The 25,727-nt window shown below is 55.4% G+C and overlaps 1 protein-coding gene across 1 annotated transcript; it reads right to left on the bottom strand.

Annotated features, from left to right (window-relative positions):
• Window positions 1-5,188: 5,188 nt before the first annotated feature.
• Window positions 5,189-23,760, bottom strand: SERINC2 (serine incorporator 2). Its single transcript, XM_004740950.3, has 10 exons — window positions 23,619-23,760; window positions 14,363-14,524; window positions 13,411-13,604; window positions 12,900-12,979; window positions 12,372-12,509; window positions 11,489-11,658; window positions 9,702-9,792; window positions 9,248-9,389; window positions 6,706-6,924; window positions 5,189-5,755 (listed from the first exon to the last, which is right to left on the bottom strand). The coding sequence occupies exons 1-10, from the start codon at window positions 23,655-23,657 to the stop codon at window positions 5,620-5,622; spliced, it is 1,371 nt and encodes a 456-aa protein (XP_004741007.1). The 5' UTR covers window positions 23,658-23,760; the 3' UTR covers window positions 5,189-5,619.
• Window positions 23,761-25,727: the final 1,967 nt, after the last annotated feature.

Below are 25,727 nucleotides of genomic sequence, written 5' to 3'. Positions count from 1 at the left end.
TCAGTCAGTCAACTAATGCGGCTCTCACTGAGCACATTCTCTTTATCAGGCTCTGTTCTAGGCACCAGGGATACTGTAAACAATGAGGGGAGGTTCTCCCCTTGTTGACTTTAGGAAGAGTCAGATGATACAGGGAAAACCACACAAAGGACACAGAATCTCTCCCAGTAACGATGGCTGTGCTGAGAAACAGAGTGCACTAAGGAAAATGGGGTAGGGGAGACTGGGGGGGGGGTCAGGGCCTCCATCTTCCTCCTCCCTAACAGATTTCCTGTTCTATGCACTAACAGGCTTGCTTAGGGGTCAAAGCTCCTTCTTCCAGGCTGGATACCCAGGAACCCGCCACTCACCACATGTTGGCTCCTGTTACTATTTTCATCCCCACTTCCTGCCACCATCATTCACGCCCACCCTGAGCAGAGCCAAGGGCTGGCGTCCCTGGAGGTCGAGAGAAGGCTAAGGCGACCTCAACTCTTGGCCTAGCCTTTTGTCTCAGTTCCTGAGGACTGACAGCCAGAGAAAGGAAGGAGTCACGGTTCTTGGGGACCCCCACTCTGGCCCCAGAATGGTGCCAAGCCCTTTAAAGACATGCCTTTCCTGACCATGGCAGCGTCCCACGGGGCGGGGGCTACTATCAGCCCCATTCTGCAGGTGGGGAAACTGAGACCCAGAGAGGCCACAGCAGCTAGGTGCAAAGCCAAGGTCAAAACCTAAAGGGCCTTGGCTCTGGGCTCCATGCCCTTCGTGCAACCCAGCAAGCTTCCAGAATCGACACAACAGCTGATGGCAGCAAAGACAAAACAAAATGGAACGGAAGAAAGAAAACCACTGAAAACAATATAAATGCCCACCAACTGAGGATCAGTCAAGTGACTTAGAGAATATTCATTCAGGAGGCTCCCTTGCTGCTGCTTGAAGAAGTGAAGCAGGTGAATGCTTTTCGCACTCTTGTACTGTCGGCCATGAACACACCTTGGAGCTAAAATGATCTTGGGCGCCTGGGTGGCTCAGTGGGTTAAGCCTCTGCCTTCAGCTCAGGTCATGATCTCAGGATCCTGGGATTGAGCCCCGCATCAGGCTCCCTGCTCAGCAGGGAGCCTGCTTGCCCCTGCTCCCCCACCTCTCTGCCTGCCTCTCCGCCTACTTGTGATCTCTGTCTGTCAAATAAATAAATAAATAAAATCTTTTTTTTTTTTTTAAAGATTTTATTTATTTATTTGACAGAGAACATAAGTAGCAGAGAGGCAGGCAGAGAGAGAGAGAAGCAGGGTCTGCACTGAGCAGACAGCCCGATGCGGTGCTCGATCCCAGGGTCCTGGGATCATGACCTGGGCCGAAGGCAGAGGCTTTAACCCGCTGAGCCACCCAGGCGCCCCAATAAATAAAATCTTAAAAAAAAAAAAACTAAGTTATAAAATGATCTCCAAGTGGGTATGAAGCTCAGTGCACACGTGTGCCATGAACAGCACCTGTTCATTTGTTTTACGTCATCTCACTTTCTATCCAAAGCCCCATCCCTCCAGGCTGGTAGGAAATTCAACCTCAGCCCTTCTTCACTGTCCTCCCCAGCACACTCGGGGTCCATTTCAAGATATGTGACCTCTATGGGGTCACATAGAGCCATGAGACAGCGGCAGAGTGGGAGAGACCTGTTGCCTGGTGGAAACTGAATTTCCATTCCCCCAGACACCTCCTTCCCCAGGCCTGAGCAGCTCCCCTAACTCAGCAGGAACTGGGGTGCCCACCCTTGCTCAGGGAACCTACAACCTTCTGTTTCTTCTTCACAGAGAACTTCTTTAGGGTCTCGGAGAAATGGCCCATCTCTCATCAAGTTCCTACAGAGGCTCGCTCTTTCTCTCTCCTCTCCCTCCAGGAGGCACCTTGGCTGCCCTCTCACTGCCCCTCCCCCACTGCCCAGAAGCTTCTCAACAGACTGGGCTTTTGGTTGCCAAAGCTAGCAGGGGAAGTTATTTTGCAAGTAACCTCCTTCTCCTGCTTCCCACACTTCCTCAAAACTCCCCCAAGGCAGGGAGATCTAGAACTTTCTTCTCCTGTGTGTTTCCTAAAGGAGAAAAAAAATTACTATCTCAAAAAACTATCTTGTCAGTTTCTCCTGATACTAAACATATGTATATTATATAAATGCATATTTATTTCCAAATATATACATGGATACTGCATGTGTGTGCTATACTCTTGCCACCCAATAGTCCTGAGTCATGGAGACCAGTTTCTCTAGTTTATTATTTTTATCATTGCTGAAATTAATGATCATCTCACATGTCATATCAGAAATACATTCAGCAGCGAGGAACTAATACCCAACCACCAGGGGCTGAAACACATTGACATTTGTTTTCCTCACATAACAGAAGCGCAGGGACAGGCCCAGCAGGACACGTCAAGCACCCAGAGCCCTTCCAGTTCTCTGTACTAGGTCCTCACCTTGTTGGTTTCTCACCCTCCGGCTTGTTGCCTCACTGTCCCAAAATAGCTGCTGTAGCCCCAGCCATCTCATTCGTGTTAAGATAGAAAAAGGGGAGAAGGAGCAGCCCCCCCCCCAAAGAAGAAAAACAGCCCCTTTCCTGGAACTGCCCCTTAGCCTTCTCCTTCGGATGCCATTAGTGGGCTCGTTATGAGGTACCCACTGCTCTCCAGGAAGCTGCAGAGGGACCCCTTGACTTTTCCAGCCTTCGTGATACTGGCTAGAAAGGGAGAGGGGATGAGGCATGTCTGCTGGTTAACCGCATCATCTGGCTCTGCCAAGCACCAGGCTTTATGGTTTACAAAACCGCCACTGTTGCCATTTTACAGAAGCGAGGTGGGGCACACAGGACTGGAGCTGAGCCCAGAGAGCTTTCCAGTCCCCACACTGATCTGTGGGCTTCATACCTGCTCTGCCCAGAGAGCCCTTCGACAGTCTGGTCCAGAGCTAAGCCCTTCTCTGTCACAGACCTGCCTGTCAGGGACTAGCCCTCAAAAAGGGCGGTGTCCTATGGGCCTGTCCCACAGACCCATGAAAGACAGGAGGTGACAAAAGAAAGTGAGAGGGGAGAGAGCCCACGGAGGAGAGCGTATGAAGGAAAAGAGATGGGAGGTGAGAAAGGAGGGGGGTGTGGAGGAGGGAGGAAGAAGGGGTGGGGAGGAAGGTGGAGAGAAAGGGGGGAGGGGTGGGAGGGAGGACATGTGGAAGCCATGGTGCTGGGCAGCAGGAGACAAGAGGCCAGACCTTCTGCAGGCCAGACCCTGCAGCCAGGCCCCTGGGTGGGCAGCAGTCAGCCCTGACATCTGCCCCCACCTCCACCACAATGCCCACCAGGTGAGTGAGTGTGACCACCGCCTGACTGGGGGACTGAATGGCCACTGGGGAAATAACATCAGGGGAGGGGAGGCCCTTTGACCTATTTGGGAGAAATCCAGGTGGCTTCTCAGAGGTGGTGACCTCCAACTTGGGACATGAAACTCCTTCACCGGGAGTTCAGACTCTTCAGCCGGGCCTCGCCTCCTTCCCGATTAGGCCCACCCTGGCCTAGACCCTGGCCCAGAACTCATGCTCAGTGCATGTTTGTTGAATGAATACTTTGAAAACTGTAGAGCAACATGGTACAAAAGCAGGGCAAAATAGTTCACTTCTACAAATTCATTTAAAAACAAAAAGGTTATCAGGAGCATGGTGTGGGCTTTTTTCTCCCAAAGGTGAAAGGAGGAAAGACAGGAGGTTCAGGCTGCTCCATGGAGAGGGTTTCCTTGGCCTCAAACGCACCCAGGGCCAAGACCTTCCCCAGGATCTGTCCCAGGGTTGAGAGACAACATCCTCTGCCCCTCCCCTAGCCCCCACCCCACCCCTTCTCTTCATTCCCGGGCCCTGGCACCTGTCCCAGCTACCAACCCTCCCCTTCATTCAGGGAAATCCTTCTAAAATACCACCTGGACCATGTCACTGCTCTGTTTGAAGCCTTCCAGAATGATTACCTCACACCTTCACTGCTTCTACCCTGCTCCAAAACCTTCCACGGCTCCCCTCTGCACTGAGGGTAACATCTGGTCTCTTCGCCTTGGCCCTCGAAGGCCTGTGTGATTGGGTCCCCGCCCACCTCTCAGCTCAGCATCTCCTGACCTGCACGCTCCATGATGACCAGCCACCCCGCACTCCACACTGTCCTGGAACGCCCCACTCTCTCTTGTTCGCATGCTGGCCCCTCTGCCTCGAGCATTTTCATTCCTCTAGAGCTGGCTGGTGCCCACTCATTCTGTAGGATGTCTGTCCTCATGCCCAGCCCTTGGCAGGCCTCCCCTCAGTATAGCCCGGGCACCCCCACAGCCCTTGTGACCCACGAGCTCCCTGGAAACAGGCTGTGTCCCTGGCCACCACACCCCCAGCACCCAGCAAACCCAGTCACGTCCTATCTATTAGTCACACCCGCAAATAGAGGGGGTGCATGGCCTGTGGGCAGCCACCATGTCAGGACCAGGCTCTGGGGCCACAGTTAGGAGCCTGTTGTTCCCGCCGCATTACTATGCGCCTTCAGAGACGGGAACCCATGGTGCTTATGGGGCACCCGCCGGGCTGCTAGATCCATGCCTCACAGCAGCTCGGCAGCGGGAGGCATCCGTTCCACTGAAGGGTGAGCCGCCAGTGCCCAGAGGGGTAGGACTCGCCTGGAGACCCACACAAGCCCCACAGCTTCCAAGATTCACCGGATCCAGACCCACTCGGCTGACTCCAGTGCACGTCCCACCATGCACTAAGTCTGGGGCTGGGTCAGATTCTTCTCTGCATTCCCCAAGGCACCTGGCCCAGAGCTGGTGACAAGGACTATGGCTCTGGCAAGAAGAAGGAGTAGGACCCTGGCGGCGGAATGGAGATGGACGGGAGCTCAGGGCGGGCACTGGCAGGACGATGAAGATGGTCCCATCAGCCACCAAACTCTCCACTCCACCCTGACTCTGGCCTCACCACCCACCATGTGGACACTGCTGCAGTGCCTTTCCTGGCCCCCAGGCTCCCTTTATCCTCCTTCCCCTGTAGTCTCCCCTTCCTCTGCCCCAAGGCTCTCCAGGCCTTACAGAACAGAGTCTGGGGTCCCTCATTTGGCCTCCTCTGCTCTGACATTGTTTCTGCCCCCACACTGGCCCCAGAAGGCATGGTGGCCACGCCCGAGTGTGGGGGGCACAGGACACGGGCAGGTACATACATTAGCTGCTTTATTGCGCAAAGTTGTGGAGACTCAGTAAGGCACAGAGTCCCAGAAGGGGGCGGCGCACCCTGGGGGATGTGGTCAGCGCCACCTGGGGCCTCAGTGCTGGGGACCCCATCCTGGGGAGTGGCTCTGAGGGTTTGTCTCCTTAGGATCCCTCTCCGGGAGAGCCTGAAAATAAGGGCCCCTTTTTTCCCAAGAGGGCGAGTGCAGGGGATGGGGGACAAGGGTAAGGAAGAGGCAGCTCTGTGGTCTGGAGGCAGTGGGAAGGTGGGGCTCAGGTTTGGGTCTGAGGTTCCCTATCCCCAAAGGCACTAAGAACAGGGGGCCCAGCTCCGGAGCAAGTCCTGGAGGTGGGCTGGGGTAGGGGCTCAGCGTGGCTGACTCCCTGAGCCCCAAGGCACCAGTTGGGCGGGCCGCCTCAGCTGAAGTCCCGGTTTGGCAGGAGGAGAGGGGCCACCAGGGTCCACAGGTAAAGGAGCAGCCCCGCCCAGCTGGCGCAGATCTTCACCCACACGGCGGTCCACGTGCTGATCAACTTCCGGGTCTCGCCGGGTCTGGAAGACACCATCGTCCCAGTGACCTCAGTCCTGGTCCTAACCCTACGACCCAGTTCTGACTCCTGACTTCGACTCTGGCTCTTACTCTGTAACTCTAGCCCCCCCCATCTCTGATATTTTTGATACTAGGCCTTGGTTCTGTCTTTGACCTTAAATGTGGCTTTTGATTAATACCACAGACCTGACGCTGACCTCAATTTCAACACTGACCCCAGTCCTAGACTCTAATATTAATACCTGACTCCTGGTCCCTGCCTTTGGGACCCCAGAGCTCCTGACCTTAGTCCTGACCTCCAACCTTGACTCTGACCCTCAATCCTATAACTCCATCCCTGAACCCTGACCTTAAGACCAAGTTCTGATATCTCTGACCTTAATTCCGACCCTTGACTCTGTAACACCAGTCCTGAGCCCTGACCTTGTTACTCTGATCTTAGTTCCGTGACTTGACAACTTCAATCCTGGCTTTATAGCCTGCTAACCCCAATTCTAACCAGAAGAATCAAATCTGTGGCTTTATATGGCCCCAGTCCCCAACCCTTGACTTCAGGACTCCTATTCTTGACCCTGTAACCAATTCTAACCTCACACTCTAAATCCTCATCCTCCGAGAGTCATGAATCCCAACTCTGACCTTATACTCTTGATCTGTAAGCCTCATCTGCCCTTGCACAGGACCAGCATCCCCTCCTGTAACCGCCCCCCCAACACCCTATCTCAGGCACTTAGGGAAGGCACAAGCCACTGAGCAGACTGGCCTGGCAGCTGGGGCCTGGATGTGCAGACTCTGCGGAGGGTCCCAGACAGACCCCTCTGTGGCCAAACCTGCCGCAGGCATCAGGAGAAGCCGGGATAGAAGGAGGGGCGTGGGGGAGGAGAGAGGATGTATGCGGCGCCCACGCCTCTCCACAGCCCACACAGTCCATGCCCGGCCTGGGTTCGTGTACCTGTACCAGTTGGTAAGGGTCATCATGATGTGCAGGGACGCAAGCACCAGGCAGAAGTGGAAGAAGGAATAGCTGTAGGTGACGCCATCCTGCTCATTGTCGAAGGCCTGGCCCCGGCACTCTGCCACCACCTGCCGCTGCTGCATGATCTCTGGCGCCGACTGGCCCTCCTCTGTCTGCATCAGGCTGTTCACCTGCCGGTGGTCCGAGGAGCGCAGCCTGTCGGGGAGGGAGGGGAGAGACAGGGAGGAAGCCCCCGGGGGCCTCGTGAGCCATGGCATTGGTCCTAAGGGTGGGCATGGTGGTTCCAGGCCCTTGGGGCCTGGTGACCTGGTGGTGAGGCTCTGGGCCCACCCACTCACTGCTCTGACTCTGAACACCACTTCCACTTCCTGTGTGGCCTTAGGCAAGACACTTAACCTCTCTGAGCCTCTGTAAAATGAGGGGTTACAGTACCTCCCTTGTAGAGCTGCCAGGAGCAGTAATAAGGTAAAGCCCTCAGCACTGTGCTCAGCACAGAGTATAAACTAGAGAAACAGGCGCTGTTATTCGGGCTGTCCGACTGCCAATCCCGAAAATATGTACTGAGTACCCAGTACTGCAAGGGACCATCCCCAGGACAGCATTCACTGGCCATATTAATAATGAAGAGTACTCATTTGCCACTAAGTTTGTTTTCCTTCTAGAGTAGTTTTACTAATGACGTCCCCTTTCTTCATGTTTATGATAAAAAAAAAAAAAAACACCAGCAGTAATGATTTTTTTGGTCATTTCTGTAATGAGGTCTTAATGTTTTAAATAGTATTTAATAGAGTGAGACACACGGGCAATTCTGAAAATCCAACTCGCATTTGGGAAAAAAAAGTGACCCAGAAGGAGATGGGGACCGCATCCCACCATGCTGAGAAGTCACCCGCGGAGCTTCCCCTGACCCCTGTCATCATCAGACATCATGGGGATCTCCAGCGCTTGGGAGCCCAGGTCCTGGTGACACGGCTGGACACGGCTGCCGTCCTCAGTGGTCCCTGTCCTTGTGGCTGCACCTGCTTCCTTGCTCTCTGGGTTTTAAGAACTGTGTGCTAAGGGGGCACCTGGGTGGCTCAGTCAGTTAGGCGTCCTATTCTTGATTTCGGCTCGGGTCACGATCTCAGGGTTGCAGGATCGAGCCCTGTGTCTGGCTCTGCACTCAGCAGGAGGTCTGCCTGAGATTCTCTCTCTCCATCTCCCTCTGCCCCTCCTCCTGCATTCTCTCTTTCTCTTTCTCTTGAATAAATAAATAAAACTTAAAAAAGCACTACGCTTTTTTAAGCCCCCTGGGCTCTCAGAGGCACAGCCCCATGACCACAGTCCAGGGAGGTGAGTCTGGGGAGCAGCAGGGGCGCCACTCTGAGTCTGGGGGCTCTGCAGCCACCATGCAGGCTCAGACAGGGGGCCGCTCCTCCTGAACCTCCCGTCTCCTTATCTGTACAGGGAGGGGATCTGGGTCTTCCCTGGTTGAGAAAACCATCAAATGAGGCAACAAAGCGTGACTTCCTCAGGCTTTGAAAAAAGGGCAAAACAAAATATGAAACAGCCTCAGAATGTTGGGAGACAGGTGTGCTGCTTAGAAGAAAACATGCCCTGCCCGGAATGGATGGACGACTCCGGGAGGGCAGGGGAACTGGGCAGAGGCCTCCTCCAGGCAGCCATGCAGGGATGGAGAGAGCAGCGCCGGCCGTGGGCCCCGCAGTGCCCCACAACAGCCACTCACTTGCTGCCCCCCAGCTGTGCAAACTCTCCCAGTTACTTGCAATAAAAGCAAACAATGATTTGGCACCGACTACTTGCCAAGTTCTTTTCTAAGTGCCTTATGCATACTAACTCATCGACCGCCCTTCCACAACCCTGCGAAGTAGGGACTATTTTTATCCTTGTTTGACAGATAAGCAAACCAAGGCACAGAAAGGTGCAGGGACCTGCCCAAGATCGCCCCGCTGCTAAGTGGTATGGCCAGGTTCAAACACAGGCAGTTTGGCTCCAGAGTCCACACTGATAAGCCCTTGCTAAGAGGCTCCTTTAAAAAAAAGCTGTTATGTGCTATTCAGTCTGAGCTGCCCTCTCCCAGGTGACATTGTGGGGTCCCCATCACCCCTGGCATTGGAGGTTACCATCCTCCATCATCACAAAAGCTCAGAAAGGTGAAGCCACTTGCCCTGAGACCCCACAGCAGGTGAGTGACACAGCCCACCCCTGCTGGCCGCAGTCCAGGTTCTTCCCTGGTCCCCCCTCCCCGCCCCGAGGTGCCTTCACCCCACTGAGCTGGACACATGCCAGGCTGGTGTGCAAGAAGAGGGCTCTGGGCCAGGAGGCAGCGTCCAACCATGCCCCTGCTGCCCAGTCATGCTGAACCCTCAGAGAGATTCCATTCTGCACGAGCACAGGGCTGGACCTGTGTTTGCTAAGGGCACCTTCCTCCTTGGTGTCGGGGCTCCCATGTCTTCCCCTCACTCGCACGCTCAGGCAAGTATGATGCTCCCCCAGAAGTCAGATGCCTCCCCCATACCCGATGAAGAGCGTGCACAGGATAAAGACAATGAGTCCCACGATGTTCGGGGCATCCCACCAGTGAGTCTCGTAGCCATCAGGGCCCGCCAGGATCGTCCCGTTGCCGAAGTGGGTCAGCAGGTGGGGGTTGCATTTCTGGTCTAGAGATGGGAGCATGGTCCCCCTCAGCCCCTGTAGGCCAGGTCTGAGGAAGGGTTGAGAGCCAACCCGAATGAACAGACAGACATACAACTAACCATTCAAATCCCAGCAACAGACAGCACTTGGCAGACTAACGACAGAGAAAAGAGTTCCAGAAACAGCTAGGGTCCTCCTACCTCCCTGAAGGACTAAGAGGGGGTACAGGCTGGGCTGAGATGTCCCTGTCACCTGTGAGGGTCCCCACCCCGCTGGAAACCTTCTGCTGACCCAGGAATGAGCCCAGGCTTCCCCAAACCCAGGCCTGTACTCACCGGGGACACTGGACAGGGCAAGCCAGGTGACAAACATGGTGTAGAGCGTGATGACCGAGGCCTGCAGCAGACCCGAGTTGGGCTGGGCTTCCTGGTAAGAGCGGTCCATCAGGAAGAGCCCCGTCAGACCTGGGGCGGGGGGGTGGGGGCGCCCCACCTGCACCTAGCTCGCTCACACCACACCGGGGGACCTCAGGAGCCCCCGCCACCCTAGGGCCATCCCATCCCACACCCCTCAGGAGAACACAACCCCTGGACCACCCACCCACCACCCACATTGCCCACTCAAAGGTGGAGTCCTCGTTCTTTCTCTAACAGACTATCCCTGTCGCTCCCCTCTGAGAACGCCGCCCCAGAGCGGCACCCGTTCACATTCTGAATTAAAGCCCTCCTTGCTTTGCTCCTGCCTTCGTTTCCACCTGCCCCCACCCCCGCCAGCAAGCTCCTCCCCACCGACTGCGCTCCAGCCAAGCTGGCCTCCTCTCTGTCCACAGAACCCACTAAACCCTCTCCCACCTCAGGGCCTTTGCACTCGCTGTGCCCACTCCCTGACATGGTCCTCCCCAACGTCTCCACACAGCCAGCCTCTCCTTGACTTTCAGGCCTCAGCTTGGGCGTTCTCAGTGAGGCCCGAACACCCTCACCCCCGTGGCAGCACCCGCTCCCCTCCCTGCCGCCCCCCCCACCTTTGCCCACTCTCTTTTATTTCCCACATAGCATGTAGGATCCCAAATTATCTCCCTTGGCCTCGTCTCCTGCCAGCTGTTCTTCCCCACCCTCACCACACACACGCTTGGAAACAGGAATCCAAACTTGGATAAACAGCGCAGGCTCGGGGTCCAATCTGCCAGCGCCGCCCCCCGGCTCATCCCCCGCCCCCCAAGCTGTGTGATCTCAGGCGTGTCTCTCTCCCCCTCTCAGCCTCCTCTTACTGGTCTGGAAAGTGGGGATGATGGTGATGCCCGGACTACGTGACAGGAGAGGGCATGGAGCTGTTGTTAGTCTCTCCTCACAGCTACATCCCAACATCTCCAAGAGCCCAGCGCACAGCAAGCGCTCTGGAAGTCGTCGCTGAATGAATACTGATTGCTGTGTGAGCTGGGACACAGGCATCACTCTCTCTGGGCTTCAGTTTTCTCACCGGGAAATAGAGGCTCAGATGAGAAGGGAGGTTCCCCACCTTTCTGCTAAAGACCCTCAAAGGCTCCCCAGGCTACCTGTGAACCCCCCAGTGGGCTGAGATCTCATCCCCAACCGTGAGGCACTGCTGGGCTCATAGGGCTCTCTTGCTGAAGAGCTCACGATGACCTGGGGGGCCCACCCGTTATGCCAGAGGGTCTGGGACTGGGGCCTGCAACAGCACCTCCCAACACCGCTTGCTGAGGGGATCTGGGAGATGTCACAGGGATCCTCCCTAAGGGTCTCCCGATTTCCATAAAGACAACAAGGATAACAATAGTTAATACCTGATAGATATCTATAGGCCAGGCCCTGTTCTCTGGGTTCACAAACTCTATCTCAATCCTGCAAATAACTCCAAAGCGTAGGTATTACCCTCATTTCTACATGGGAGAAGAGAGAAGCACAGAGGGGGTAAGGCACTTACCCAAGGACACCCAGCAAGTAGCCATGAAAGCTATGACTCGAAGCCAAGGAGGCCAACTCGGGAGCCCACACCCTTAGCCTCTATGACTGATGGCCTTTCCCCAAGACCCCCAAGTTCCTACCAGAAGTCCCCCCACACCAAGGGGCCCGGCGTCAGGATGGGCAGAGACAAGCAGACTCACCTGGACCTTGGGCAGGACGGCGACAATGGAGACACAGAAGCAGAGAGTGAGGTTGAGGCCAATGAAGACCTTGCCTTCGTAGCAGGTGCCGGGATGAGTGTAGTAGATGAACAGCAATGTCACGGCCGCGATGGACAGCGTGTAGAAGAGGAGGGTGAAGAAGAAGAGGCCTGGGCAGGAGAGGTGGCGAGAGGCCGGGTCAGGAGGCATAGAGACCCCCCCACCCTCGAGGGGGGCTTGTCGGGAAGCCCCATGTGTGGGCCCTTGGCTTCCTCAACGGAGGAATGATATCAGTGTCCGTCACTCACCAGCGCCTGGATGAGCTGTGGCCCCATCTTGAACTAAAAGGACTCATTTGCCATGAATAAGTTAACCATGGAAAGAAATACAGTGAACACAAGAGTCTTTCATAAAGTCCCCTGGCCGCACAGGGACCCGCTGAAGCCCAGCACTCTCATCGTAGAGACTGGCCTCTTTCGAGAGGCATTGAAACCTAACCGGCCCCTCACTGAGCCCTCCTCCTTGGTCTGCACAGGAGAATGGAAATGGAGCTGAGCGGGGACCTGCTCTGCCCCCAGGGCTTCAGGGACCCAGTGTTTTTCCGTTTGGTCTGGGCTGGCTGCGTGAGGCCCATCCTGCAGGAACCGCTGAACTAGACCCCACCAAGGCCTCTCTCCGGTCCGGCTCCCCTCTTACCGCCCCCCAAAGTCACCCCAGGACCAGCTGCCCCTGCCCACACACACATCCCCCCTTCCTTCCATCAGGCCCAGTTGGTTCCACTGCTGCCCCAGAACATGGGCCACTCCAGATGCCCCCTGAGGCTTTCCTCCAGCTTGGGGACCCACTGCTGCTCAGGCTATGACGACATCCGGACATCGCTCACCTGCATACCAGGCCCGGGAGTCACACTCCTCGGCCTTGCACAGCCACCGCTGGTTCCAGCAGTGAGCGAAGTCAATAAGCAGCACCAGCTGGATGAGGGTGAAGAGGAAGGAGCCCACGACACCGAAGTAGAACCAGACTGCGTGGGGAGAGGGAACAGGGGTGAGGGGGCGAGGCAGCGGGGAGGCAGCCCGAGGGCCAGGCTTTATGCCATGCCCTGCATTGGGGAGCCTGGGAAGTAGCAATATCCATGCTCTCAGGGACCCCCTAGGCATGTGCGAAGAGGCAGCATGGCAGGGCATGGGGCAGGGGTGAGGCTGGCCCCACCCACCTGCCCCCCAGCCCACCGCCATATGGCCCAAAGGCCATGTGGCCAAGCACCAGAGCGCTGTCTCCTACCCAGCCAGCAGCAGCCTGAGGTCTGTGTACAGAGGCAAAGCGCAACCCTCACCGGTGCTCCTCCCTCTGGAGACCCCACCTCCCTCCTGGGACCACCTCCCACCCAGGCCCTCCCACCAAGACCACCTACTGTTGGAGAAGGAGCCCTCAGGGATATAAAATGCGCCCACGGTGATGGCCACCAGGATCAGGAACTTAAAGAACCAAAATCTGTTGGGGGATAGACCAGGGCGCTAAGTGGGGGGAGGGGACCAGGGCTGGCCCCCAGAACCCCTACCCCCAAGAGCAGGTCCTGGGTCCTGGAGCAAGTGAAGAGGGGTTTTCTGATGGTCTGATGAGCATAGTCTGCCCCGGCCCTAGAAAAATCCCTGAGGGACAGAGGGAAGGACTAAGTCAGAGCGACGGTGGCCACCCAGGTTCTTGTCCCAACTGTGTCACTTAAGTGCTGTGTGGCCTTAAGCATGTTCTCACCCTTTCTGACTTGTATTTCTTCATCTGAGAAGTGGAAAGAGCTAAATGAGCTGATCGCGGTGCTCTGGTGGCTCCTGAGTCTGGGGCAGGGCCCGGACACCGCTGGAGACCGGTCAGGGGCAGAAACTACGGTGGGGGTCCCGGCTGCAGGCTGGGGGGGGTGCCCTCACCCGTTCTGGATGGCAGCCCTGGGGTCCCGGCTGCTGCGCACGCAGATCATGAACAGGGTGAAGAGGAAGAAAAAGGCCGCCGTCGCAAAGCACATGCGGTAGACGGCGCGGTGGCCGAGCAGGGAGCCACAGTCGATGTGGCCCTGAAGGATGACGGGCGTCGTTGTGGCCCCCTCCTCACACACCCACGGCAGCTGTGGGGAGACAGAGCAGCGTGAAGGCCCCCTGCCCGCAGAACCTGGGCCAACTCTGCCAAAGCTCCCCACTTCCCCGCCATCTGGACCCCCTCCCAGCCCTGGGGCTGAAGTCCTGTGAGTGGCCCCTGGGGACAGATCGTGACTCTCTGCTTGCTTCCCTGCTGTCGCCCCCATGGCCTCTGGACCTCACGGCACTGTGGGAAGCAGGACTGAGTGTTCTCCCCACCACTTACGCCAGAACCCCCGGGGACTCCGGGGGAAGGTGAGATTCCAGGGCTTTCTCAGACAGAACCAGTGTTTGAGGTGCAGTCCGAGAGTCTGCATTTCTAGCACACTCCCAAGGGCATTCCCACTTCCCCGTACACTGAAATGTCAGAGCCACTGGCCCAAATATGGCCCCGGGCCTGTCAGGTTCTGAGATGCTGGGATGAAGGGAAGACTGAGGACCCCAAACAGGGCTCGAGAACTAAGGAGGGAAAAGCACGGCCCAGGGCCAGCATCCAGGTGGGGGACAATGATGATCCATTGTCCATAAGATTCTCCAAAGGACCCCAGGCTTATGAGAAACAAACTCTCCTCCCTACATGAAGAAACGCCCCCATCTCCACCCCCAGGACACTCCTGCCCAGCCTTCTCGATGAGCTGGGACCTCAAATCGCACGCCTCCTCCACCCCAGGCCTGGAGCACTGGGCCTGCACTTGAAAGCTGGGTCCCACGGGCTGCCCCACCCCCTGCCTGCGGCGGGACCCCTCACCTTGTGGAGCTGACTCTCCACGCTGGGGCTCAGCATGATGATGGACACCAAGACCCCCAGGAAGAGGAAGGCCGTGAAGATGAGACGGGTCACGGTGGAGTTGGGGCTAGAGGGGCAGCAGCTACACAGGACACAGGGGGCAGAGCCGCAGAGGCAGGACACCTGTGGGAAGGACAGGGCCATGGTGGGGGGACGGTCCCCTTACTCCCTGCCTCCTCTCCTCTTCCCCCTCCCCCTTCCCCTTCCCCAGCCAAGCAGGAGCACCCTCTACCTGCCCTCTCCATGTCTCCAGATCTTTGCCAAGCCTGCCCTCCCTGGACCAGGCAGGGGCGCCCTCTTCCTCCTCAGACATGATCCCATCGAAGGTTCAAGCCCCAAAGGGCTCCAAGGAAACCAAGTTTCGAAAAGGTTGGGTCACGCTTTTCTTGGGTAGGGGGAGGCAGCATGGTGAAGGATGGATGGATAGATGGATGGATGGATGGACCGCTCCAGACCAGCTCCAACATGGATAAGCTGTGCAGTGGCCCTATACACCTCACTCAACCTCTCTGAACCTCAGTTTCCTCTTCCATAAGATGAGAATCATAACAGTATCAACTTTTCACAGGAATTTTAAATTACAACACACTCCAGCTTTCTTTTCCCCCCTCGCGGTTTAGCGTTTCTCCCTGGGACTGGCTTTCTCGTTTAACTCATGTTTGTCCACCTCCTGTTTCCAGCATGTGAGCTCCGCCAGGGCCCGGGGTTTGGTTCGCTGTGTAGACCCAGCTTGGCTCACAACAGGAGCTCAGGGATTATGGACTAACAAATGTAACGTGTTTGGCGTGGACCCAGACACATGTAAAGTCCGCAAGGAACAGTCGGCCTGGGATAACCATGTGCTGAAGGAATGGAAGACAGAGTCGTGAGGGGCTGTGATCTCCTGCTCTGGGGTTGGCCCTGTCCCGGACAGCAGGGACGGTCTTCCCCTCCCCCCATTGGCCCCTCCCCTTCTCCCAGCTCGCTGCCCAAGCTGCCATCAGCCCCTACCCTCCCTGGGGCCAGCTGAAATCATGTGGGGCCTGGTGAGGCCACTCTGTTCCCAGCTGGCATCCCAAAACAGACTGACCCCTCTGGGGAGGGGACCTACATGCAAACACATCCGGTCACCAGTTTCTCTCCCCTGAGACCACCCCAGCTCTTCACCCAGGTATGTAAGAGTCAAGAGCTCTCAGGAAAGACACCCAACAACCATTCCCCCGGCCATGGTCGTTGTTGCCCTGAGTGTCACTGACAGCGGCCTACTTCAGACTGGGGATGCAGGGTCCCTTCCTTGAAGAAGTGACATTTGAGCTGAGCCGAAGAATGAGGGGGCCCTCCCCCAAGCAGGGGGAAGAAAGAGTGTTCCAGACAGAGGGAGCACAGGCAGAGGGCAGCTCTGGGGCGGGCAGGAGCTGGGCGATGGAGGAAGAGAAAGAGGCCCCTTGTGGCCAAAACTTTGGGGGCAGATGGCGAGTGGCAGGTGGGGAGGTCAGCCAGGCTGGCGGGGCCGGGCCGCCATGTGCAGAGCCCTGGGGTTGATCCTAGAAGCAGAGGGCATCCATCGAGGGTCTGAAGTTAGGAGGGACAGGAACAGGCTTACGCTGAATGACCGCCTCAGTGGAGGGCAGGCTGAAAGGGGCACCTTCCTCCTCAGAGACCCTGCGGCATTCAACTTTCTGGAATGGTCTCAAAGTGTGCGACACACTCTGCTTGAGGTGTAGCTGCATTCCCGTCTCCCCTTCCCTTCCTCCCAAGAGCAGAAACGCCCCTGGAAATGTTCCTTGTTACCCATCTCTCTCACCTACAAGGCCAAGTACAACATGGTGGCTAAATGGAACACCGGCAGAATGAATTTCCTCTTCATGGTTCAAATCCTAACTGGCCCAGCAACTCCTGGTTACATCTTGCAGCTCTCACCCCAAGCCCTGCCCTCCACCCCTGACTGCCTTTTGGGGGTGAAGGGATAAGCAAATGCCAGAAACGTATTTTATAAACCGTAAAGAACATTCTGGCTCTGAGACAGACTAGCGATCAGCCCCATTTTACAGATGAGGAAACCAAGATCAGAGAAGTTAAGATGATGTCAGAGCCACCCAGCAAGAGGACAGCAGTACTAAGATTCAAGAAGAGGGACAGCATCCCTTTAGGAGTTGCTGGGTCCAGCGGTAAGCCCCTTATCTACATGACCCCATCACTGACGTCCCGCTTTATAGACGGGGAAAATGACTCGGAAGAGTGACACGACCAAGGTCACAGGGCAGGTAAGCCAAGGAGCTGGGGTTCAAGCTCATGTCCGTCTGTATCAAGGGCCCACTAGCTCACTGATGGCAGTCTTACTTAATTTCAAAATATCCCAGGGATGGAAACAACCCCTCGGCTGCCAGAGGAAACCCACAGTAGCCCACGAGCACCGGTCTTGGGAACCATTTGTTAAAGTGCCCAAGTCAGGGCCTGGTTCTGAGTTGTTACCACTTCAATCTGAGACATTTGACACATAAGAAAAACGGCCCCATGGCCCTCGGGGAGCCTAGCCTTTCAATTCACCCTGATTCTTGGAGATCAAAAGCCAGGTGTTCCTGACATCCGCAACCTCAGGATTTCCAAGGGCAAGTAGCCAGAGAGAGGAGGTCAGGGAGAGAAAAACACACAGCAGCCCCCACCCCCGCCCCCACCAGCGGCTGTTGACGCATCCCTGGAATCGCTCATGCCTTCTGACCCAGTCTCTGCTCCCCTAGGCATCCCTCCTACAAGAACCTCCTCTTGCATAAGTACCAGCCCCCAGGGGTAAGGGCAGACGTGTGCATACGCACACACATACACGCACACAACAAGTTCACTGTGGCACTGCTCATACTTAGAAAGTACTAGGGGGGATCTTAAAATAACTAAATGCCCATCCGTACATCATGGTCCCTACAAGGGATCTCCACTAAGTGCTACAGACCTGTAGGTAACACTTAGAGGGGTACATGTAACAAAGTATAGGGAAATATCAATTCTACCTCAATAAAGCTGATTTTGTTGTTAAAAGAGAAAATTTTTAGATTAAGACGAAAAACCAAAATAGGCACAAAGCTTTGGGTTTTATGAGCTTATTAGAATCTCAAGAGACTGCCAATAACCTACATGTCCTGTGCTAGGGGCCCGTGGTGGTCCCTTTACTCCATGGAACGTTACAGGGGCAGGAAAGAAACAAGTCACGGGGACACAGGGCAACACAGACTAACATTTATGACACAAGGTGAAAGGCCAAGGCAGACATGACATTGGTCCTGTGCTAAGATTACACTCCCGCCCCCAACGGGGCTCAGGGGAGTAGCAGCAACAGAGCAACACCGAAACACGGGGCATGGTTTCGCAGTAGCTGGTTCTTGGAATGGGGAATCAGCTCTTAGAAAGCCCTGGGTCTTATAGTTTTCAGGCTGCAAGTCTCCTTGGCATTCATCTGGTCTGGACTATCTCTAATGAAGAATCACCCAGAAGGCAGCCTTCGAAGCTCACCACCCCCTGAGGCGAGCTGGACAGCTCTGGAACCATGTGCGGTTTGGCCTGGTGGGAACAGGCTGTCACCGATCACTCACACTCTCTTCTGGTTGCCCCGAAAGCCAGGGATGTGGGTTCTCGGGACCATTCCTCGGGCACCAGGAAGGCAGGGGAGGCTGCTAGGGTTGGGGCCACAGTTTAAAGTTGTTTTGTTTCAAATAAACTGACCTAGGAGCACCTGGGTGGCTCAGTTGGTTAAGTGCCCACCTTCAGCTCAGGTCATGATGGAGTCCCGCGTCAGGCCCCCTGCTCAGCGGGGAGTCTGCTTCTCCCTCTTCCTCTGCTCTGTGTGTGCATGTGCTCCTCTCTCTCTCTCAAATAAACAAAGTAAATCTTAAAGATAAATAAATAAACTGATCCTCCACTTCTGGGTATTAGTCAAAAGCAAGGACTCAGACAGATACCTGCACACCCATGTTTATAACAGCATTATTCACAATAGTCGAAAGGTAGAAGAAGGCCCCCCTGTGTCCATGAACTGATGTATGATCAATAAACACAGTGTGGGATACCCATAAAAGGGACTATTAATGAGCCTTAAAGAGGAAAGACATTTTGGGGGTGCCTGGGTGGCTCAGTGAGTTAAGCCTCTGCCTTCGGCTCAGGTCATGATCCCAGGGTCCTGGATCGAGCCCCACATTGGGCTCTCTGCTCAGCGGGGAGCCTGCTTCCTCCTGCTTCCTCTTTCTGCCTGCCTCTCTGCCTACTTGTAATCTGTCTGTCAAAATAAATAAATAAATAAATAAATAAAAAGGAAGGACATTTTGACACCTGCTACAACACAGATGGACTGTGGAGACATTGTGGCAAATGAAATAAACCAGACACCGAAGGACAAATGTCCTTTGATTCCACTGATATGAGGACCTAGAGCAGACAGATTCACAGAGTCAGAAAGTAGACTGGGGGCTTCCACGGGCTGGGGAGAGGGGCATGGAGAGTTATCAATGAACGGGTAGCAAGTTTCAATTGGGAGGATGAGAAAGTTCTAGAGATGAATGGTGGAGATATTCTCACAACAACGTGAATGTAATTAATGCCACTGAACCACACACTTAAAAATGGTTAAAATGGTCCGTTTTATGTTATGTGTATGTTACCACAATCGGGAAAAAGGAGGGATCTGTTTTCAAGGAAAGGTAAGAAGTCAGCCAGGTGAGGAAGAGGGAGATGTTCCTACAAAGGGAACAACAGCACGGGCAAAACTGCAAGAAACACTCTCTTAGGGGCAGCTATCAAGAGAAGAAGGCAGAAGGCTGATGCAAGTGTTGGCCAAGGTCTCTACGGGCCGCGCCAAGGAGTCTGCACTTTTCCTGAAGGCAATGAGCAAGCATCACGCAGGAGAAGCGGAGCATCAGATCTGCATTACCGGGAGACCGCTTCGGCCACAGATGGAAGACAGATGCCGGGGGCGGTGCCCAGTACCTCTAGGAACAGGGAGAGCGAGCTAGCAGAACAGACGCCAAGGAAAAGGAGGCAGAGCCTAGAGCTTTTCTTGTGTGTTTCAATCCACAATATTTCCCCTTTTGGATACTACCGTTCATTTGGGATGATATCAGTTCAATATCATGAAAATCAATAGGTATTTTTAAAAAACTTTAGAAGGTTTATTTATTTATTTGACAGAGAGACACAGAGAGCGAGAGGGAACACAAGCAGGGGAAGTAGAAGAGGGAGAAGCAGGCTTCCTGCCGAGCAGAGAGCCTCGATCCCAGGACACTGGGATCACAACTGGAGCCTAAGGCAGCCACCCAGGCGCCCTTGATAACCATAAAATAAATAAATAAATATATACACACACACACACACACACACACACACACATACACACATACACATATATTTGATATATATAATATGTCATGGTACATCATATATATGTCATGAAATAAATTACAAGCTTCTTGAAAACTAAACAAAAGTTACAATGCAAATTTCTTAAAAGATTTTATTTTTTTTTTTTTTATTTGCTAGAGAGAGAGAGAACACAAGCAGAGGGAGCGACAGGCAGAGGGAGGAGCAGGCTCCCCGCCGAGCAAGAAGCCCGATGTGGGGCTCCATCCCAGGATCCTGGAATCATGACCTGAGCCGAAGGCAGAGGCTTAACTGATGGAGACACCCAGGCGCCCCTAAAGATTTTATTTTTAAGTAATCTCTACACCCAGCATGGGGCTCAAACTCATAGCCCTGAGAGCAAGAGTCACATGCTCTGCTGACTGAGCCAGCCAGGTGTTCCTAAAGTGGTAAATTTTTATGTGACGTACATTTTGTCACAATTGGGACAAATTGGGATGGGGTGCACCTTGCAGACTCTGTGAACAGCTCCAATACTGGCCAAGCCAACCGGGGAACAGAGGAAACCCAGCAGAAAAGCAGTCGGCCCCCGAACTACTCAGGGCACACGCACCACCGCGGGCAGCACTAATAGATGACCTAGTCTGGGCATAGCCACCAGCTTGCAGGAGAGCCTTAGACAGGTCTCTTTTCCCTGCTGTGGGACTCAGTTTCCTCAGACATAAGATGGGCTGCTGGGCAGGGCAGTGAAGTGGCTCAGAGCCCAGGTCTACCGTCAGTCCCAGTGTCCCTGGTCCCCCACTTCCTCGAATGTGATCTGGAGCACTTTCTCACTTCGGGATGCTTACAGCGGCCACTGCAGGCCAGCTTCGTGCGAAGTATGTCAGCGTGCCCCCTCCATCCCGCTTAATCCTCACAGAGACAGTGCTCTCTCCACTTCTTCACTCTCTGCCCCTGAGGGAGGGGTGAGGGGACTGTGGCCGCAGTCACACAGCCCAGGAGAGGCCACGCCAGGATCTGAGTCCCATCCTCTGCCCTTCCATGCTCCCTTGAATGCAGAGCACAGACAGATCCAATGGCATTCAGATATTAGACAAGGCCCTCCCTAGGCATTTGCTCACCGTCTAGGCCACCAAGTGTCGGCTGGCCTGGTGACTCCCACTGCATCATGGGCCCATCTTACCTCCTCTGAGCCAGGGCTTACCCTTGGCCAAATACAAATGCTGACCGAAAGGCATGATGGGCAGATGTAAATGGGTCATGCCTGGAAGTCTTCTCCCTGGATCCACAGACTCCAGAATGTTCCCCCAAAGATGCCCAGGAACCCCCTACTAGAACTTTCCTCCTATGGCGCACATCTCTGTTGAAACAGGTTGTTTTTGATTTGTTGTTTCTTTGGTTTTTTTAAGTAGGCTCCACACTGGGCATGGAGCCCAGCACGGGGTTTGAACTCACAACCCTGAGATCAAGACCTGAGCTGAGACAAAGAGTCGGTTGCTTAATTGACTGAACCACCCAGGCGCCCCTGAAATAGGTTATCAGTGTCCAGTAATAACCAACTGTACCACTTAATACTGCGTGGCTATGGGGAAATCACCTTCCCTCTCTGATCCAGTTTTGTCTGGATCATTTCTGTCTGTCATTTTGTCTGTCATTTCTGTGAAATGGGAATCACGAGAACTGCCTCACCGGGCCTGTGGCTAAAGTGAACGAGAAGACACACACACAGAGCTCACCACACGCTGGCTTGTGCCACCACTGAACAGCACCGGGTCCTGAGTGAGGACGCCCTGGTCGTGGCTGCTATTGGTATCATTAACGGAGATAAGGCGACTGTCTCAGAGGGTAGGCGAGAGAACCAACCAGACAGCACGGCAAGGGCTCAGCACAGTGCCTGGCATGTGGTAGGAAATCAGTAAATGTCTGAGGTCAGGAGCCCCAGGGAGGCCACTTGAAAGGAGGGACAGATCCCCTGCAGACATTAGATACTCACTAAGGGGACCTCCCAGTTCTACCCTGGACCAGCGCTGTCCCTCAGGCACCCCGGATATGAAGGGAGGGAAGGTGTGGGCGGAAGCCTGGACCATGAATCAGATTTTAATCTTGACTGTCCAGCTTCCCATCCGTTGTCTGTGCAACCTACAGGAAGTCAGCTAACCTCTCTGAGCCGCAGTTTGTTGAGGGTTTGAGCCAGCCTGTCGGTGCCTTCTGGTCCCAGCGCTGTAAGATTCCATGACTCAGTGGCCAACTTAGGCTGCAAAGGGATTCTCCACCCACTCTCCAGGAGGTTACAATAGTGCCACTCACCGTGGCCAGGAAGTAGGTGGGGCACTTTTCGATCTCCCTCAAACAGAACCATGGAGGAGGCAGATGGGGAGACAGAGTCACAGGGAATTGTCAAGTGGCCTCTCAGCCTCTCAACATGGACCACTCCCAGGCCAGCCTGGCCAAATGGAAAACTGGTCAACCTCAAGGAAGCGCTCTCTCCCCTACCAGGAAGCAAACCCTTCCTGGCCAGACCCAGCCCAAACCTAGAATTCGCTGGGCAGAAAGGAATCTCAGAGACCTGTTCTTCATTCCTGTGGGCATGGGCCCACACATGCGCACACATGCTTCATAAGTAGGTAAATGGAGGCCCAGAGCGAACAAGAGAGTCCAGGGGCCCACTCTAGAGCCTCTTGGTGCATACATCTTTCTCAGAAAATGGTTGCAAAGTAATCTCCAGATCCCTAAGCTCACCAACCCTACAGCCCATACACACACACACACACACACACACACACACACAGGAATCAGGGACAAAGGAAAGCAAGTCCTGAGATTTGCAGCCACCAGACCCCCCTCTTCTCTCTGCTTCTCTTTGTGTAGGGCAGAGGGGGAGGGAGCTGCCTGAATGAACCTCAGATTTAATGAGGGGAAGAGGGAAAGGAGAGGGGGCTGGGAAAAGGGAAAGGAAAAGGGGCCTCCCAGCTCCTCCCCTTTGCTGGCTGCAGCCCCAAAGCAGTACCCCACCACCACCACCACCGGCACACTCTAGCCTCCCTCAATTCCTGGGTCTTCCAAGCCAGAGCTGGGCTTGCTGGCAGTTGGCAACCCAAACCCATCTCACACAAGCGTTGCTTAGGAAGGCGGATAGGGGCTTCCTCTCCACCCCCATTTCAGGCTCCCGGGCCTAAAGGCCTGGGGCTCACTGGGGAAGTCCCCAGGACTTAGAGTGAGCTAGTCTGAAAGAGGCAGAGACCAGGATGCAGAAAGACAGGCTGGACCATAGGACAGACGGACACCCGTCAGGCAATGACTGATGGAGAAGCCACGGACGGACAAAGAGAGCGGGATAAACAAATGGACACAAACAAATGTCCGACAAATATAAATGCGCAAATTGAGGTCGGCGGGCCGGGAGACAGACTTACGGACGGATTGCCAGAGGGACAGAAAAAGACACTGCAGAGTGGGGCAGGGACTAGGCGGACCACACAAAGAAGTAAGAACGTCTGAGAGAGACGACAGGCAGACGGCGAAAATGTCCCCAAGTTGGGCGAGGTGGGGCCCCAGCGCGCACCCCCAGCCTGGGTTCTGGGCCTCAGTCTCCCCAGTCCCTGGAGGGGAGCCCTCCCAAGGCCCGCCCCTCCCCCCGCCCCGCCACCCGGGCGCGCCCCAACCCCTCCCCCGCGGTAACCCGAGCACCGGACACCAGCTGTCCCCGGCGCCCGCTGGTCCGGGATGGGGGTGGGAGGACCGAGGGACTGGGGGACCCGAGGGGCGCGGTGGCGGGGTGCGGGCCCAGAAAGACAAGTTTGGAGGAAGGAAAAAGAAGAAACTATGTGGAGGAAGAAGACGGGACAAAAGTGCGGGGCCGAAGAAGGAGCGGGCGGCGCGCGGGTGGGTCAGGACTCACGCAGCTGAGCACGGAGCAGGCCCCCAGGCAGGCCCCCATGGTGGCGGCGCGGGGCACAGGGCGCGGGGTGCGGGGTGCGGGGCGCGGGCGGCGGGATTGCTGGGGCTCCGGGCGCCCGGTCCTGGCCCCGCCCCGTCCCGGTCGGGCCCCGCCCCCGCCCCCGCCCCGCCCCGCCCCACCTGCCGAAGCCTCTCGCAGCTTTCCGACGACGCTCGGAGCCTCCGGGGACTCACCTGGGGCAGGTGTGCCCGAAAGACCGGTAGGGAAAGTGACCTGGCCTGGGACTCCCGCAGCCATGTGAGGCGTGCAGCGGTACCCGACTCTGCCCCGGCTTCAAGCCCTGTTACAAAGCGAGGTTTTGGAAATACCGAGACCTGGGTTCAAACCCCAATGAGGCCACAGCGCGACCCTACAACACTGTCCCCTCACAAGGGGCAGAAGCCAGGTGATGGTCACCCCAAACTCCTTGGCGTAGAGCCGCCACCCAATACATAGGTGTTGTATGGTGCATGATCTGATAAAGAAACTTGGGCAATTCACTTCACCTCTCGGAGCCTCAGTTTCCCCATCTGTAAAACGAAGATACCCACCTCATGGGGCTGTTCCAACACATAGTAAATGCCTGACAAATGGGAGCTCCTCATCATCCCTGTTTCTCCTAACACCCTGGCCTCACACTCCTTCAGCCATCCTTCCCTCCACCCACCCCTTCTTCAAGAACTACTGACTCCTGTCTTGGTCCACACGCTCCCCTGAGCCATTCCTGCTGGCTGGCTTATTGCTCCCCAGAGATGCCCAAACGCTGGCCCCCAGCTAAGCTAAGGAGGTCAGAAGGGTGGGTGGGTCACATTCCCAGCCAACTGCCCCATACAGGTAGGTGAGGGAGACCCAGAATCGGGGCTCTGTAATTATTCTCAGTTTACCCTCCAGCCCTCTCTTCTCTCAACCCTGGACAGATAATGTTAGGGCAGGAAGTCTAAGTGCCTCACAGCTGGCCCTGGGGCCAGAGATCCGGCCTGACTGCCCCTTGGGTGATTCATGGAGCCAGGCTATTAACTGTGCCCAGGACTGTTCTACAAACACGCCCTACATCTTCCTTCCTCCCCACTTTTGTCCACATGATGCCCTCCCCTTGGAAAGTCCTTTTTTTCTCCTTACCACCCACCCCCGGCTTTCTGCCTCCGGAAGCCTCGCTCACATCCCATATCCTAGTGAAGAGAACCACTACTATCCCCAAACCACTACCTGGCCCCATTAGGAATGAATATCCTCCAACTTCCCTGAGTCTCTACCACATGGACCTATGTTACAGTCTTACAAATAACTCAAGTTACCAGAAAGCTGGAGCAGGTGCCGAACTCCTTCACCTACATGGTCCCATCCAAACCCCACAATCACCCTAAGAAGGAGATTCATTCCCCACTCCATCCAGTTTGCAGATCGGGAGACTGAGGCGCAAAGTAAAGTGACATGCCTCCCATAAGCCCAGCTCTGAATCAACATTGGCTGTGATTATTGTGGTTGCTGTTTCTGTTGCTCACAGGTCAGAAGGGCAGAGCTAGAAGATCACCTGGCCTGGCCTTGACCTTGGAACCCAAGGCCTGTCCCTGACGTCCCACAGCCTCTCTTGGAAAACAGAGTGGAAGATATTCTCTCTCTGTGCAAGAATAGGTGCGGTCCTTCCCTAGTCCGAGACCTATTCTCTATTAGAGACCTATTCTCTATTCTCGAGGAGCCACGCAGGGACTGTCCAAGTCTGGCCACCCCTCCCCTGACCTGGGTCCAGCACCAAGCCCAGCACACGGGAAGTGGTCTTGCGGAATGAATGCATGTCTGAACCTCCGCCCCAAGCCCAGTTTCCTCAACTGGTTGTGACCAATGGTCTGATCCCAAAACAGCCCATCCACGGTCCTCCTCTCTCCAGAAATCCTCTGCGTCTGCAATGCCACCACGCAGTCTAAAGGGACCCTTCCCACAGCCGTCCACCCCACCCAGTTCAGCATCATTTGATACTTGTGCCCCAAGGGCCAGACTCTTCCTTCCTCAGCCGCTTCCCTTCCCATGGCCTGATCCAGGAGAAAGCACCCAAAACCAAGACAAGCCATAGCT

Source organism: Mustela putorius, unplaced genomic scaffold, assembly GCF_011764305.1.
Source record: "Mustela putorius furo isolate JIRA1106 unplaced genomic scaffold, ASM1176430v1.1 tig00003853_pilon_pilon_pilon, whole genome shotgun sequence".
NCBI classification, from domain to species: Eukaryota; Metazoa; Chordata; class Mammalia; order Carnivora; family Mustelidae; genus Mustela; species Mustela putorius.
This window is presented reverse-complemented; position numbering and strand designations above follow the sequence as displayed.

Bases quoted from the DNA above. Each gene is read 5' to 3' on its own strand.
- SERINC2 (XM_004740950.3), bottom strand. From the start codon at position 23,657: ATGGGGGCCTGCCTGGGGGCCTGCTCCGTGCTCAGCTGC. The intron at 9,793-11,488 runs GTGAGTCTGCTT...CGCTCTTACCAG, and splicing joins CCGTCCTGCCCAAGGTCCAG to GAAGCCCAGCCCAACTCGGG. The intron at 5,756-6,705 runs GTACACGAACCC...GGTGTCTTCCAG, and splicing joins ACCCTTACCAACTGGTACAG to ACCCGGCGAGACCCGGAAGT.